Below are 17,033 nucleotides of genomic sequence, written 5' to 3' on the forward strand. Positions count from 1 at the left end.
CGGGACACATGCTGCAAGGGGACTCCTGCCTGCAGAAAGCAGAGGTCTGTCCAGGGTTTGAATGTTTGGTGGCAGGCTGGGGTGACCATCACACGGTGCGTGCCGTGGCGCCATGCTCGTCTCGGGACTCGAGCCAGTGCTGAAGCTGTCTCATATGCATCAACCCCAGCGGCGCGACCGCCGTGGAGGATGCCATATATCCCAGGAGCTTCTGGAAAAGTTTTAAAGGGACCGTTGTGCATTGCCTGTAGGTGGCGAGGCATTTCAGCACTGACTGTAGCGCTCGTTGGTGAGGCGCGCTGACATTGAGACTGAATCTAACTCCATGCCGAGAAAAGAGATAACTCTAATAAAGTTAGCATTTGCTAAAGTGAATAGAAACAAATAAAATACTATTTATATGTAGCTCATTAATGTATTAATAATGTAGGAACAATAATTTATAAATGATCAGTTAACTATAAACTAATGCTTTACAAATACGTTATACAGTGTAGTTATTATAAAGTGTTACAGATTATAATGGTCTTTACATTTATAATTATAATTAATTCCCTTACTACTCAGTACACTTGTCATTGCATTTATTAACGTATATGTGGAGTGCTTTCTTACATGACCTAGTTGAAACCTCTCTACAATAATGTCAATATTCTAATATTGGCTAAGGTGTTTGAGCCCCACCTGTTTATAGCAATTTCAACTATAAATACAGGTGCACAACCACCATTTACTCAGAATTTCTTCCTTCAAATCAGCAATCATATCTTGTCTGGAATCCCTGTACTCTTTGACGTCATTCTGAGGGATGATTCAGCTTCCCACGCCCTCCCATCCACCTCTTCTGTGATATCACCTCACATTCATCCTGCTCGACCTTGCGGCCCCGCCGTGAATCCTTGGGTATCACAGAAGAGGCGGGTGGGAGGGCGCGTGAGGCTGAATCGTCCCTCAGAACGAGGGCGATTTGCGAGCAAAGCTTCTTGAGACTCATGTCCTCGCAGTGAGGACAGTCTCCATGAGAGCCAACTCTGCGTGTGTGTGGCTAAATATATATTTATATTTATATCACACATTATACAATACACAATATTCAATTTGCATGCCTGCCACCCTATTTCAACGGTGTTCTGTCTTCCACGGATTTATCAGAAGACGCGCCAGTGTTATGAGCGAAATACACAATCTCCATGCGATAGAGGTTGTGCTAATTTTTCAAGCCCATAAAGGGTTTTACAGCCATTATTTTCTTGTCCCAAAAAAGACGACGTGCTTTGGCCGATCCTGGATCTGAGACATTTGAATCGCACAATCTTATTGCATGAACGCCTACACAATTGGTATGCTTCGACATATCTGTAGGATGTGTAGTTTCAAATCCAAATTGTATGACATCACAGGATGTTTTTGAGATTCGCGTTCGAGGGAACAGCATATCAATTCAAAGTCCTGTCCTTCGGACTGTCTCTGGCTCCTCGCACATTCACAAAGTGCATTGATGCGGTTCTTGGTCATGAGCATCTTGAACAATCAGAGGCTCTGTTATGCCAGCACAGAGACTTACTGCTTCAACATCTAAACAGCTTGGGCCTCAATGTGAACTGGGCAAAGTGCATGCTCTCCCCCAGCCAACAAATCTCCTTTTTGGGAGTCAGCCTTCAAAAGCCACTGTCAAACCCAGAAATGGTTATGTGTCTAAGGTCCTAACCATGCCCTCCAGAATGCAGGTGGTTCACCTACAGGCCTTCTTCCCTCTTCCATTTAAATCCGATGAGGAACAATCATTGCATTTGTCATGCCCTGTGTGACTTAAATATTTATCTGTTTCTCACCTAACCTATCATATCATTTCTGAAGTCATGGATTTAACTACTGGAGTCACATGGATTAGGCTTCTTTTATGCTGATTTATGTGATTTTTGGAGCTTCACATTTTTGGCACTCATTCACTTGCATTGTATGGACCAAAAGAGCTTAAATATTCTTCTAAAAATCTTTAATTTGTGTTCTGCAGATGAAAGAAAGTCATACACATCCAGTATGGCATAAGGGAGAATAAAAAAAAAATTGTGTGAACTATCCCTTTAAAGCCTGATGTGGTCCCTGTACCAAACAACTGCTCAGCCTCCTCTATTGTGCCAAGGTTTTTTTATTATTTATGAATTTTTTGCATTCTTTGCATTGTTTTGAACATGTTTTATGCACAACAACAACTCTCTCAGTCAGAATTAATTGAAATTTAGACCCTGCATGTAAACTGATTTTAATGTAATTGTTTCATACATTATGATATTGAAAATAACTTTTTTATCTTTTCATTTCTGTAATCATGTCGCTCTTTTATTTATTTATTTTTTAAATCAGATTCATGTAGTGTTTACAATATCATCAGGGCTGGACTGATAATCTAGCATAACGGGCATTTTCCCGGTGGGCCGATGCACTTTGGGCCTACGGGGTGGAAACGGCGCCGCAATATCGCAACACCTCCACCCCCTCAGTCCTTCAGAATTTCTTCAGAATCCCTCAACAGTGCACATGAATGGGCAACTAAAGTCAGATTGTCAGATTCCTCAGCCAATCAGATTGATGTATTTGTTCTTGGTGGGTGTGATCTTTAGCATATGTCACGGTCGAGGCCTTCTAGCTGGCCTTGAGTGACGCAATCATGCTTTAAGTGATGTAATTTGAAAGCAAAGAGCAACTTGCTAACAGTTGACTGTCATCACTGCCACAATCGCTGTTGAGAAAGAGATCCTTGTGGATTTAAAAACATGAGATGTTCTGCATGACCTTGTGATTGCTTAATTTATAAACAGGCCAGGAGGATTGATTTTCACTTCAAGTAAATTGGTAAGTGCTTTTTGCATTGTTATAGCAACATCAGGAGTTGTCTTTGTGTAAATTAGCCTGCTTGAGCAGTCAGTGTCGGCATGATGTCACACAATAATTTGGACACTCAGGGAAATATGCAAAGTAAGTGATAAACACTTAAGTAATATCGATAAATGAGTTCATTTCCAAATGACATGATATTAAAGCTTGTTTAACAAATTCCTGCAGAAACAGGTGTATACAACATTATAATCTCTTTTGATAATCGTACACCTGAAGCACAAATGCTAGCGCTGCAACATTGTTTATCAGTTGGGTTGCTAGGAGACATCTCTAATGAGAGTCAAACACCTGCTAAGGTAACAGGAGTGTTGCAGTTTGAATATCGTGAAATGAAATCCATTTATGGTCGGAGATATCAAGTAGGAATATCACACATCCAACTTGAATGGAACACAGCATAACATTGTACCCTGATGAAACTAAATGTATTGCAAGCGACATTTAAATCGCAAATATTATTAGATAGATTGTTCTAGGTAATAAAGACCTTGGTAGATTCATTTGAAAAATTATGATTTTTGAATGTCTGTTCAGGAGATGTTCATTTCACAAAACAGTCATGCTGCAGTTAAAATTATGCTTGCTTGAGCATTAAATTTCATTTCAAGTTCTGGCTTTCGTGCGTGGACATGTTTTTAAAATGTCAATTGGTATTACTAGTTAGCCGCAATATAATGTATGATGCCCAAAGGCATAGGGTGTCTTATTCATTGTGAAACTGTGTTTTTCTTAATGGCATGAATCACACTAAAGGCCTAGATTTAAATGCACGGCCCGCCGCTGGATTTGGATAAGGGATAAGGCAAAAAATTAAGAATCATGTACAAAACGTCTGAAACACAGAACTTTAGCTTACAGTCACATTACACATCTGGGGATTTGCACGTCTACAATTCGTAAGACTTCTCTTGAGATAGGGTTGGAGTTTGCAGCAAAGCAGCAGTGGTAATTCAATTGTCTGGAAATAATTAACTAAAACTTCACTTGTGAAATATGCAAGTCCATCTGTGGTAGGGCGCAGGGCGGGGCCGGATTGTGATTCCTCACACCCGGCCCCTAATCAGGTTAATTAGCCCTCGAGAGGGATAAAGGCCGACCGAAGACGGCAGTGTGACAGAGAGAGAGATTTACAGACAACTGTCTGACACCTTTGTGTGTTTGTCTTTTTGGTTAAGTTTATAATTAAAATATAATTTATATTGTCAAGCCGGTTCTCACCTCCTCCTTTCCATTAATCCGTTTACACCATCCTGAAGTACAAGTGCAATGCACACTCATCTGAAAAGGCCTCCACTAATGCTAGGTGAGGAACGATGCAAATCATCTCACAGCAGTCAATTAGTGACTTTACCAAACGTCCTGCTGTGACAGAGAAAAGACGAAAGCAAATAACCAATTTGCTGGTGAATTTAATTGTCAAAGACATTCGACCATTAGCTGCAGTGCACTGAGAATATTTGAGATAAATACTGCACTTTTTTGAGCCTGGCTACAATGTCCCATCATACAACACACTGTGAAACACTGTCAAACACCAGTACGACAGCCTGTATGAAAATATTGTGAAGGAGATGAGAGTTCAGAGTGTGTCAATAACAACTGACTTGTGGACATCCTCCACCATGGAGCTGTACATGCTTTAAGAACACGGTTCAAACATCTTTATTTCATCCCAGAGAGTAAAAGAGAGGCTGCCCACAGCCACCTGAACAGCCTGCTCCAGGATGAGGGAAAGCCGCTTGGGACACCTCTCCACAGCAGCCAAAGAAGTCAGTGAATATTTATTAACAACACCACATATTCCCATCATAGAGAACCCCCTAGAGTGGTGGGCCTGCGACCAGGACAAATTTCCCCATTGGGCCAAGCTTTGCAAAAACTACTTGGCTGTCCCAGCTACCAGCACCCATGGGAGAGAATTTTTTTACTGGCTGGGAATACCATCACCCGACAGCAGGCGAGCCATCCATCAAGCCCACATCGATGGGTTACACATGCAAACCAGGATCGAAAAGCAAAAACTCTGAGTGAGCAGGACTGTGACAGTGAGTAGGCTTACAGTCTAGATCTTGCGTGAGTGTCATTATTATGTTATGCCAACATGCATTGATAGCTTTTCCTTTGCATGAAAATGGGAATTAGTGTTATTGTTGCATTGTTACCATTAAGTTGCAACATGGTGTGAGTTGTCTGTCAGCATCTACATAATTTTTTGCCAATAAATTGCAAATTGTGGCATGTTGCAACCATTTCCATCTCTTGTGTTTTTATTAATGGCGTCATCAGCGATTAGTCAACATCGACTCGACTTTAATCACATAAATATTGACTTTGTCATTCAACCCCTAGTGGTGATTAGGATTTTATAAATTTCCATTACTTTTCCAGGTCTGGAAATCACAATATTTTCAATTTCCTGCATTTTAAGGTTTTCCATGTTTGTGAGAGTCCTGTTATTATCATTCCATGTTTTCTGTTTAGAAAAGACAATGTTAAACTAAACAGAAAATGTAATGTAATCACTGTGAACGTCGCTCAATGTTCAGATGCTCCACTGAACATAAGCAGTGCAAATACTTTATCTCACAAATGAAACAACAAGATGAAAAAAAAAAAAGATCTGATAAGGCTCGTGTTGGACACATACCTCATCAGAACAAACCCTCATTCACATGTTTCAAAAACACGGGCAGGAGTTCATGAATGAAGTGAGTGTCAGAAAGATGGATTAGATGCAGCTCTTTTCATAAACCCTGCCTGAAAAAATCCTCCCACCAGCACGTCCAGCCAAATGGACTAATCACGGTGCATGCCAATGTGAGAAATCAAACACTTTAAGCATACCTAAGCCAGATGATGAGTGAAATCAGAGTATGATGTAAAAGAGAAAGAAATGAAAGAAATCAATGTGATTTTTCATGGAAACTCCACCGTCAGACAAGGAAGGCCTAACTCTGTGGTTCATAGCTAGTTTTGCGTCAGGACTCATATTTAATATTCAACATCATGTATCGACCAATCATTGTTTATTGTAAAAAATATATATAATAATCTCCTTTAGGAGAGGCTGTATAGGAAACATGCAAACAAAATTTAGGTTAATGCAAACAAAAGTGTGATTTACCAGTAAACCCAACTAGTGAACCAAACTAAACTATTCATTTTGGTATCTGCCTAGTTTCAATCAAATGACATTTAAATTTGTGCTAAAATACAATTTAGTTGGATGCATGGCCTTACAAAATACAAAAGATTGTGTATCTACAAGTGCATGATAAGGTGAGGAAATATGCCAAAATGTTGTGAAGTGCATGATGGCGTGAAAAAAGCTTCGTTTATCTCTGTTTTGTGTCTATGACAGATTGTAAACAGGTAAACAGAGAAATCATCATACGAGAGATAAAAAAGAGGGCTTCAAATGGAGGGATAAGAGATAGCACACAATACAAAGGGTGATAGACAGACAAGGGAACGGCACATTAAATAACAAGGGGTCAAGCAAAGACAACTCACCACACAGCCTGTGGAGTCCAGCTTGCGGTCAGAGATGCAACGAAAATTTCGACTACAGCCTCCATTGTCTTTTGAACAGTCTCGCACGGGCCCGAAAGAGTCAAGGAGGACCTCCAGACTGTCGAAGGATGAGGAAATCATCAACTCCTCCCTGATGAACATTGGCACATTGAAAACTCTATTAGTGACGGCAGATTAATCATACTGCTTTAAAAACAACCTCTGGAATGATCACACTTTTGAGGTGAATTCATAAAAATAAAATAAAATGCCCATTGATAAAGTTGTTTATTTGCACACACTCTCTGCATTGTTTTAGCACCTGATTCGCTAAAGGTATTAAGCAAATAAGTTAATGGTGCAAACATGGCCAAAAACTTAGTTCTGATCTTTATAATTTGACTATGATTAACAAAAATATACAAAAACATCTCTTTTTAATACATTTCTGTTTACTGCCTGCTTTCCAATGTCAATACTAGCGAATAAAGCACAATCTATAACATTTACAATTATATTTGGCAGACACTTTTATCCAAAGTGACTTACAGTGCATTTATTACAGGAACAATCCCTCTGGAGCAACCCAGAGTTAAGTGCCTTGCTCAAGGACACAATGGTGGTGGCTGTGGGGATCGAACCAGTGACATATAAGATGCCTAATTTACACAGAGAGCAGGTGTGTCTGTGCTGAAAATAATGTAAAAATACTTAAATATACAATAAATACCTGATTATAGTGCATCATGTGCGCTTGGTAAATAAGACATAGGTTTTTCAATGAAATACTGTGTGCAAATGTGAAGCAACAGTTTAACGAATTCACCAATTTATCTACTGATCTTTAGCCATCCCCTGAAATAATGCATAATTATACTTTGTCATGTCAAAGAGTCTCTACTATAAAGTAGAAATCATTGATTCGGTGTCTACACTCTCTAGGCTACAATAAATCCAGCAAAAGGCAAAATCTTTACAGGGTAGCAAAAAGTAAACAATGGTGCTGATGGCAAAACCTTGAAAACATGAACATTATTGCTCTGACCTTGGCTTGAGCTGTGTGACTGAAAGATTGCATTGGGTGATTTTTATTTTTCCTTTCCAGAGCACTTGAAACATTCAAATATTTATCATTACTATGAAATATGACAGTGCAGTGGTCATGATGAAAGCACAAACCAGTGACCTTTTATTGTCTAATATATTTTAAGTGAAATCACCAGGGCTGCTGGAGAAGTAGAATGCTATGATAAATGGATTCACAGTACTGCTATTGTGATTTCAGCTTGAAGATAGTACCCCCTCTTTCTTTCATTTTTCCTATTTCTTTTCTAATGTGGCCACAATTATTCATCTCAATCCCCATTGGAGACTTGGTCAATTAGTGTTAAAAATGTTATTACATTTTTGGACATGCCATTTCATTCACATGATCGATACATACTTCAAACAATCATTGCCTTAGTCTTACTGTCTGCATGGACATTATACAAATGAAAATACATTTCATAAAAGTTCTTTTGAAGAACATTTGTGGGATAAATTAGTTATGTTTTTTTTTTGTCTTTGTAAAGACAAAAAGACATAATATATATAAATATTGTATATTGTATGTTAACTTCCCTGAAAAGCATAATATTTTTACTGTAGCAATATTAATATATTGCTCTGTTTGGTTGTACACAGCAAAGTTGGTTAAACAATGATGTGATATCGGAGTGGGACTCTCTGTTTTTATGCCAGTTGCATATGGAGGGAGTGTTGGAGGGAAACCTGTTTGAAAATCTTTCCTTTTTTTAGCATTTGATGTTATTAAAATTTATTTTCATATTTCTGTCATTATAATTATGTTTGGTGGCACTACTTACTCAGAAATGATACACTTCAGCTTTAAAAAGGAATTCATAAATGAATAACGTTATAGGGGATATGAAAGATTTTACATTTTCAGATATAACATGGCTAATGATAATTAATGATTATCAGTATATTCTCTGGCATCTGTATTCCAGTACTTTTACAATATGTACAGCTTTTGATGAAGAAATGACTCAACTGTTGAAGAAGTATGTTTTGTAGGTTTGAAGTGGTTACACACTTTACAATTTCAGAAGAAACAGTGTGTCATCCGGGTATTGTTCATCTACTGTTTTTAGACATCCTACTCGCTTGACTGCTTTTTGCACATCTGTTGCAGGAATTAAGCACATTCAGATGCATGGTCTGTCTTAGTGAATGCCCAGCTCTCTTAATAGCAGACAATGCAGTTCTCACCCCAGGTTCCCACTCACACCAATCTTAGCTAAAGAGTAGGCGTGCCGGAGAAAGCAGACCTTTTAAAGTAATGATGTTATGGCCGTTAGGGGGAAGATGTTATCATTATAAGGGATAATAAATAATGACTCCCGTTCCATGGTAATGAGGGCACTTTTGAACAAATTGAGACAAATCTAACTCTGTGAACAAAGCATCTCAGTTGGAAGAGCTTAGAACCGAATGTCTGTGGATGCTCTAATTAGTAGCTTAACTTCAAATACAAAGCAAGCATTTTCAGACTAGACAATGGAAAAGTGCATCCTGTTCTTTTAAACATCGGCAAGAAGTAATTAAACCAAACCTTCACTTAAGACTATCTAAGTTTAGGAAGACTCACCGGGAACAAATCTGATGCTTAATCCAATTCAATCAAAAGCTAAGACAAGGAAAAATAAAGTCAGTCATTATCTATTATTGTCCTTACTCCCATATTGTAATTGGAGGTATTGCGTATCACTTAGCAAAATGATTAGCAAAAGAACTAATATTAATAATAATGAGGACAATTTCACCATCTCATTTTAGCAGGCAAGTACACCATTCAGATTAAGACTGAATTAAGAATACCAATTATATTCAATTCCATTCCACAGAGCACCTCAAAGTTATCTGTTCTTGCTCATTTTGTTGTTGTGCTGAACTAATGTAATGCCTTTGTTTTGTAACTGTGTTCAATTTCTTTTAATTCTTTTGAATTGACTAAATCCCTATCCCATATTTCAATTTCAATTCAAAACCCTCCAGGGTGTAGCCAATTCAATTAAAATTCCAACTCATGAATTGAAAGGGTATCAGTGCTAAAATTATGAATTTTATGTTCAAAAATAATCATAACATCATTGTGGTCCACATTTACTGTATATGATCTATATTTAATCGTGCCATCACATTAAAAACCATAAATGCAATGACGTAACAAACATTATACACATGAATACAGAGTCTGCAATGTATTATCTAAAATTATTGTTCTGTGCAGCTCTAAGATTGCTTTCCCTTGAATCAGATTATGCTACTGGTAGTAGAAACAGTATTGTTTGTTTGCACAAACGTAGAGAAATGTGTTTGCTGTGCTTGAAATTAACAAATATTTACTATGTGATGTACAAAGTTGACAGCTATGGTACATTTCCAATCTCCATTTTGACAATTGCAGGGACACGCAGTCAATGGACATTCAAAATAACAATAAATATAGGTATCCATCCTGACATTTAGTTCTGTAAGAAAGAATTACAGATTTCACTGCATGGTTCTAGCTATGTTTTCAAAGACGATCAGCTCAAGTAGTGGCCTGAATTTATAATTTCCTTCAACAATTCATAAGTAGGCATTTCCAAGTAAATAAAGGCCAAGTCAATAAATTATAGTCTAATTTTAACCAAAGAGTCAGCCAAATGATTATAACTCATACTTTGTTGAAGGTCATACAAGCAGTTTGAACATCAAATAACACAACTTCACCTTCCTCTGTTTTCAAAAGTGTTCCTTGGGTTGCAAGCCCTTCTTGAATACATATTTGTTTTCATGATTTGTTTTCAAGATTGGTACGATTATGAGAAAAATCCCAATTCTCTAAAGACACTTGGAATTGAGGTGATACTAAACAAACCCATGACCTTCGGACTGCATGACATGCAAAATTCTACTCAGTGAGCCCTGTGAAGCCAATGGCCACTCTGAAGCAGACCAGCAGGAACAACTTAGAGGATATTTTAAAGAAATATAAATGAAAGATTTAAGATATCTAAGTGAGATATTTAGGATATCTTTTGACATGTATTTACATTCATTTCACTTAAAACATTTTATTGAAGTGCCAATAAAATTAACTTTTTTGTATAATATTTACATTTAAAAAATATATGGTTTCAATAATTCTTAGCTATTCTTCTTTAAAATGAGCTGCTTGTAGAGAGAAAATGTCATATCCTACAGTACCTGACATCCACTGCATCCTCCATGACAGTCATATCTGTCTTGCATTTGGCAGAGGGGTTGATGGCCAGCTCAGCTGGAGGAATAACAAAGCTTTTGCTAAGTGGCAGCCACATGCCTTCACCAAGAGTGTATGTGAATCTGAAACACAAAAAGGACATATAGACTCTTTTAGAAACCTATTTCCAAATAGAAAAAAAATTAAATAATAATCCAACACATTTTCTATCGTTCGGCCTGTATTGCTACATCGCGAGACACGGAAACTGGCATTTGACTGACAGGAGTTAGTTAATAACTATCCATGAATTTTACATTTAAATTCTGTTTATGAATCCAAAAATAGCAGCCTTGCTGTCCAGAGTAACAACTAACAATACATTTTCACATTTTAAAAAGAGACATGATATTATTAATATTCATTGAATGATTTCTGACAAGAAAACCTTTCCATGGTGCCTCATGGGAGACACCCACATATACAGTATGTAAACTGATCTAATTATTTTTTTTATTGTAGCCACCTCTGCAAAGTTGAGCAGGGATTTATCAAGTAATCCAAGAGGTTAAACAGACTGTATTCTTATGTTCACAGCAAAATCAAGCTCAACCTCCAGAGCAGTTGCATATTTTAAAACTTGAGCCTGTTCCGACCTTAAAAACTCCCCCTGTTGGTGAGAGACATACAGGCGGATCAGATCAACTCAGGTAACACATGTGGGTGGACATTCATAGAGGACTATAAAAACAAAGCAACTGAGCATTGTAAAATAATGCCCACAACTGAAGGTCCAAAGAGTTTGAATGTGTAATTGAAAACTGGCATAACTTTACAAGCTATCACTGTTTTAAATAATTTAAATTCACTTTGAAATCCTGAGGTGTCATAAGAATCAATGTATGAATAAAGGTCTGCCCAACACTGACATTGACTTGTATAGAATATAAATTGAATCTACTGTAGTGTGTCTCTACGACAAGAGAATGCACCAGGTGTTTGTTTTTTGTTAAAGATGCATTGAAGATCCTGTCTGATTACAGTACATCATTGGATGTACTACCAACCTCATTTCAGCCTCAGATGTACTACCAATATTTGGCTAATAAATATCTAAAATTGGCTTACATTGATAGAATGTTCCTCATTCAAAATGTAACCAAGAGCTATTAGCTATTATGTCATCAAAATGTTTCATATGGAATTGAACCAGACAACTGATGAGTGTCATTACAAGTGCAAAGCAGAGCAGATGCATAATTGAATGTGCACAGAACCATACCTGCTTGTCTAAAACTTTAAAACTATTATTTTACTCCTGTGCAAGCACTGGGATTTCCTTCAGGAAATGCAAATCTAGTTAATCTAAATTGATTAATTTACATTTAATACAATTCTCAGCACAACAAAAGCGAAAAACATAGCATATGCGGCATTGCACGCAGTGTCACAAAAACGTCATGGTTACTGTTGTAACCTCCGTTCCCCGAGGGAAGGAACGAGACATTGTGTCAAATGAAGTGACACAAGGGGTCTTCCTGAGACACCAAACATACCACTGAACCTGAGAAAAGGCCAATGTCAAGTTGGCAGACAGAATTTGCCTGCCCCGCCCTGGACATATGGGTATAAATGGAAGTGGGGCAGCGAGTACCAATCAGGATTTTGCACTGAGGAGCCGAAAATAAGGTTTACAGTGGTAGGTCTAGGTCTGTGGAAGGAGGGACACAACGTCTCGTTCCTTCCCTCGGGGAACGGAGGTTACAACTGTAAGCATGACGTTCCCCTTCTGTCACTCACTCGACGTTGTGTAGAATGAAGTGATACAAGGGGTCTCATAATGAACTGCCGAGACAGATGCAAGCAGGCTATTGCGTGCTAGAAGTAACTGTGTCGGCTGCAAGTAGCCCTCCCCAACGCCCCCAAAGAGTTGTCACATACAGACCTTAGGTTCCCCGCACCCCTGAGGGGGGAACAGGCGCTACATGACTAGCATGGGAGCAAGCCCGGCAGCCGCGTCTTTTCTCTCACTAAGTCTCTTACATACTAAGTGAAGCGGCTATGAAATGCGTCGGGGAAGGGGGTCTTTCCCGGTCCTATTCTTTCAGGGGAAAAAGACCTTGCGGAGGCCACATCCTGCCCAGTCTAGGGGGAGGTAACATGTGGCAAATACACCACAAGGGTTGTGAAGCCGTACGTGGGAAATAGCGCGGTGGTAGGTCCAGCCTAATGACGAGAGACTCTACAAGCACGGCGAACGGGGGAGCGGGACTGCCCAAGGGAAACGTGGGTCCGCCAACAGGGGGACCATACCGCGGGAAATACATCACGGGGAGTTTGCCTGAAATGGGAACTAAGCCCATGGAGCCCGACCCCAGTACAGAGCACCTGTGACTCGTAGTGGGTCTGGCCACGAATTGCTCCACTGAATTCGCCAGCCAGAAGGCTAGGGAGGAGAACATCCAGGGAGTGACGCTAAGTGGCTAACCTGGGATAGAAGGCCAGTTGTGCCACATTACCGAGTTCTACCGGCTCGGACCTGACAAAACATGCGACGAGACTGACTCAACCCTGAGATTGTAAAATCTGGCAAAGGTATTGGGTGTTTCCCAGCCCGCTGCTCTGCACATGTCTGCTAAGGAGGTGCCATGGGCCAGTGCCCACGAGGATGCCACACTTCTCATAGAGTGTGCTCGAACCCGCAAGGGGGCAGGCATGGCCTGGGTGTGATAAGCTAAGGAAATAGCATCATCGACCCAGTGAGCTAACCTTTGTTTGGAAACAAATCAGCTCGTCTGTATTGTTGGGTCTGGTAGATTCTTTATGGAGTTCAGTTAAGTAGAGTTGGTTGGCCAATCAAGCACAGTAATACCATGGTCAGCAAACCAGTTACTGTTAGGTTTTGGCACTGTGGGCAGGTGTCAAGTCCTGCTGGAAAAGGAAATCAGCATCTCCATAAAGCTTGTCAGCAGATGGAAGCATGAAGTGCTCTAAAATCTCCTGGTAGATGGCGGCATTGACTCTCGACTTGAGAAAACGCAGTGGACCAACACTAGCAGATGACATGGCACCCCAAATCATCAATGAATGTGTAAACTTCAAACTGGACTTCAAGCAACTTGAATTCTGTGCCTCTCCACTCTTCCTCCAGACTCTGGGACCTTGATTTCTAAATGAAATGCAACATTTACTTTCATCTGAAAAGAGGACTTTGGACCACTGAGCCTTAATTATTTGCAGTAATTTGTGCAAAATTAGCCCTGACCAAGTATTGAATGCCTAAATTAACATAATTTTCAGAAGGTCAACATTTCTGTATTATAATTCTTTATTCTAATATTTTGAGATCCTGGATTTTTTATTTCCATGAGCTTTAAGCCATAATCATCAAGATAACAACAAACAAATGCTTGAAATATTTCACTTTAAGTGTAATGAATATATATATATATATATATATATATATATATATATATATATATATATATATATATATATATATATATATATATATATATTTAATTTAGTAAAGAGTCAAATATATTTTTAAAATTACAATATATTGTTTTTTAATATATTTATAACCATATGTTTCATAATATCTAAAGTTAAGTCTTGTTTTGCTAAGCGGACACAACACACATCTGTTGAAATAACTTGCAGGCTTGTTGTAATATGCATAACCAGGCAAGGGGATTTACAAAGTGAAGCCTGACACATTTACATTTTGTCACCAGCTAGTGTGAAATGGCTTCATTTGAGTTTTGCAGGACAATTAAAAGCGAAAAAGCATCTATCAAAATGGCTAAGATCCTTTTTTCACTATTTCAGTAGCACACTAGCTCTTTGACCTACAAAGACAAAGCCTTTAGAAATGGAGGACAAATAAATAATCATAAAATGTGGTTTTGTTAAAAGCAGCAGTGTCCGAAATAATCATGTTGATGGTATCGCAGTTTGGATTAGATGTTTGCAGACACCGGAACACATCATTTGAATGTGAAAGGTTCTCATTTCCCAACTTTGAATGGTTTGCAGATTAGAAAGTAAATCAGATTACAGAGTGATTTGCAGTTTTAAAAAAACCTCTAGTTTAATATGATGGTTAGTTGCACCATAGCACCACATTTTCTCTTTTTCTCTTGCTAGTGTGCTTTATAATGTCACTTTAAAAATATAAAAAATATAAGCCAGATCATTTATAAGTCTGAAGTTAAAAGCAGGATAAAAAATGTATATGCAAAAAATGTAATCAGTAATACGATTTGAGTCGTTGCTACAGTAGGTTATTGCTTGCAACTCTTTCAGCTGGAAGTGTATTCACAAAATAGCTTAGCTTCATGTGCCTTATTGCTTTTATAAAATGCTTACTGCATAATACAATTTTAAGTACACAAATTTTTATTAAACCCTTATTTTAATCTCAAATACATAAAGTGCCAACATTCCACTAGAAGATTCTTCCTTTTCAGCATGCTGCTATGCAACAAAAATACTGGTCTGATGGGTTATGCAGTGAGCTGGTGTTTTGCATCAATGCAGTTATTTTATTGTGTATTTTAGCATTGGCTTATGAGCATCCAGGACCACACTATCCATTTTTTAAATTGATTATGGCCTTTCCTATTCATTCATGGCACAAATCAATGATGTATGAGGAAAAGCCCTGTGAAATTGAAAACAAATATATTATTCAAATATATATTCAAGTCAACACGAACATTCAGGTTTTAACTGTCCCAATGAAATGTATGGTGACCAATGGAATAAAGCAAATGGATGTGAGATTTTATAAATTTTAAGGAAATAAAACAGCTTCAAAATATATATATAAAATACTTTTGTTTTCTAATAAATATACTGTTTGATTGAGAAAATCATAGCACCAAGTCATAAAGAGCAATGACTCAATATGGATTCGTAAAAATAAATAGCTTCTGATTTGGGCATATTAATTTGGGTTGAAATGAACAAGACAATCTAAGGACTTTGAAATGCAATGGATCAGACCTATGTATAATTTACAAAATTAAGATTTTGTATACAACTAAAGATAACCATATGATGTTACAATAGGATAAGCATAGCTTACTGTAATATTCCAAAACATGCACCTCGCAAATTGAAATATATCCAGTGCTTAAAGCAATGCTCTGATTAGTGTTAAGTCTTGTGTTATAGCCAGAGATAAACGTCATCTAACTCCCTGCCTTTCTACATGGATACAATTTATTTTCAAGGGAAACCATTCAGTAGCACAGCATTAAAATCATTTCAAATTTGTTCAATTTTCAAGGTTTTATTTGAACTTTGAAAGGAACTCTTTGAAGCTAAATGTAGAAATGAAAGTTTAGCCATAGAGACAGAATAAGTGTAGGCCTACTGCTTTTCACAAGCTAGTTCATCTCAACAGAATCCTATTATGTACTTGTCAAGACATTTTTTAAACACTTTCTTTCTACAATTACATAACATACAGCCATGTCCAAAAGTATTGGCAGTGACATACATTTTGTGTTTTGTAGAGTTTACTGCTTCAGTATTTGTAGATTGTTTTTTTCACATGTTTCTATGGTATACTGGAAAATGTCTCGGGTTACGTATGTAACCCTTTTTCCCTGAAAAAAGCGGAACGAGATGCTGCGCTGAAGAGCGCTTTGGGAACAAGTCTCAGTTGTGACCAACTGTGAATATGTATGCAACACGTCACTTATAGCCTCTGCCAGTGTAATCATTGGACGCACCTGGTGCAGTGGCTATAAATATATGCGTCACCGGTGCATCATCAGGTATTTCGTATGAAGAGCAGTCCTGGGGAATCCCAGTGCATCAGAAAAGCGCAGCATCTCATTCCGCTTTTTTCAGGGAACAAGGGTTACATGTAACCCGAGACGTTCCCTTTACAAAAAGCTTCACTATGATGCTGCGCTGAAGAGCGCTTTGGGAACGAGAATACCCATGCCGCCACACTATGGCTGTCCGGACCCCCTACAGTTGTGTAGTGTGCTCACAAGAGCGTAAGAGGCCTCAGACATGAGCTTGAGATGTCGACTCAAGGACATAAGAGCTTGGAGTGGCAAGAACATCCAAACTATAAAAATATAATGAATGTGTGCGGAGAGGACCAACCTGCCACATCACAAACTTGCTGCAGAGGGAGACCTCTAGCCAAGGCTTTATAGGAGGTGAGCACTGTGGTAGAGTGAGCCCTGACACCTACTGGCGAATCTTGACAGCGCGCCACGAGGGTCAGAGCAGTAGCATCCCTCACCCAAGGCGACATAGTCTGCTTGGGGGTGGCCGCTCATGCAGCTCCCATAGCAAGGAGTTGTTGCCCTTACTTACGCCACTGGCTAGTGCGGTGGACATA

The 17,033-nt window shown here is 38.5% G+C and overlaps 1 protein-coding gene across 3 annotated transcripts in view; it reads right to left on the bottom strand.

Moving 5' to 3' along the window:
- Positions 1-17,033, bottom strand: part of astn1 (astrotactin 1) — a 449,912-nt gene that overhangs the window by 258,545 nt on the left and 174,334 nt on the right. For all 3 annotated transcript variants that reach the window (XM_052129056.1, XM_052129055.1, XM_052129054.1), the window contains 2 exons: positions 10,669-10,806; positions 6,412-6,562 (listed from right to left, as the gene is read on the bottom strand). In XM_052129056.1, coding sequence (XP_051985016.1) covers positions 6,412-6,562; positions 10,669-10,806 — 289 coding nt within the window. The remainder of the gene's footprint in view (positions 1-6,411; positions 6,563-10,668; positions 10,807-17,033) is intronic.

Source organism: Xyrauchen texanus, chromosome 6 (assembly GCF_025860055.1).
Source record: "Xyrauchen texanus isolate HMW12.3.18 chromosome 6, RBS_HiC_50CHRs, whole genome shotgun sequence".
Classification (NCBI taxonomy): Eukaryota; Metazoa; Chordata; class Actinopteri; order Cypriniformes; family Catostomidae; genus Xyrauchen; species Xyrauchen texanus.